The 860-nt window shown below is 54.3% G+C and overlaps 1 protein-coding gene across 1 annotated transcript in view; it reads right to left on the reverse strand.

Moving 5' to 3' along the window:
• Nucleotides 1–240: 240 nt before the first annotated feature.
• LOC103900513 (selenium-binding protein 1) overlaps nucleotides 241–860 on the reverse strand; it is a 12,000-nt gene continuing 11,380 nt past the window's right edge. The window contains exon 11 of the mRNA XM_009281218.2: nucleotides 241–403. Within this exon, the coding sequence (XP_009279493.2) occupies nucleotides 241–403 (163 nt within the window). The remainder of the gene's footprint in view (nucleotides 404–860) is intronic.

The following is an 860-nucleotide window of genomic DNA, read 5'->3' on the forward strand; positions in this document are numbered from 1 at the left end:
TGCCCTGGGCTCTGCTCTGCGAACCACGCCCAGGGGTTGCTTTGCACTGAAAACATGCCATGTGTCCACTGGTCTGCCTGAACCAAACCCTCGCAAAAAGGCAGAGCTTCCGTAGCTCAGGTTAGCAGAAATCAAGACTCCAGCAATGAACGGGGACCCCCAAACCCAATTACCCTACGCTCTTTCTTAATGGCTGCACTACAGAAGAGAGAGAGAAGAAGGGAGTCTTCCACATGGCGCCTAGGCCAAGATGTCGGAGGTGGAAGCCCCACTACGGAAGTGGATGTCATGGGCAAGGCAAGGCCCATTGGGTTCCTTTCCAAAATCCACCAGGAAGTTCTTGTTCACGGTCAGGCCTCCTTTCTCAGTGTCCACGTCGATCTGCAGCATGACCGAGCCTTCCCTGCGAGGGGACAAGAGCGCAGCTATTACAGACAAGCAAACCACGGTCCTGCTCAAGAGATCCTGCTCTTCAGCCTCCTGTTCCGTATCGAGGAAGAGGCTTTCTCCTGAACATCTTGTCTTCTACAGGGAGAAGGGAGCAGAGGCCCAGTTTCAGTAGCGGCATACACCAGCGCTCACATTTTTTTCCTGAATTCTCAATGGACGCCAGTAAACCGCTAGGCATGATGCGATAGGCAGGCTGGAGCTTGCCTTTGTGTTGGAGGTCATCGTCTGCTTTGCCACATCAAAACATCTCTGGTGGATACACTGGGAGATGCTGTGGCAGAGACGTGGCCTGGCTCTCAGAGATCCACAGATGGATTCACTCCACCTTTCAGACTGAAACACTTGGGCTCTCCCAAGCAAAACCCTGGCACTGCTGCTCCGCACAGGCAGCAGCCGCAACTCGCCCAACC

The sequence above is a fragment of the Aptenodytes forsteri genome, unplaced genomic scaffold, assembly GCF_000699145.1.
Source record: "Aptenodytes forsteri isolate BGI_AS27 unplaced genomic scaffold, ASM69914v1 Scaffold276, whole genome shotgun sequence".
Lineage (NCBI taxonomy): Eukaryota > Metazoa > Chordata > Aves > Sphenisciformes > Spheniscidae > Aptenodytes > Aptenodytes forsteri.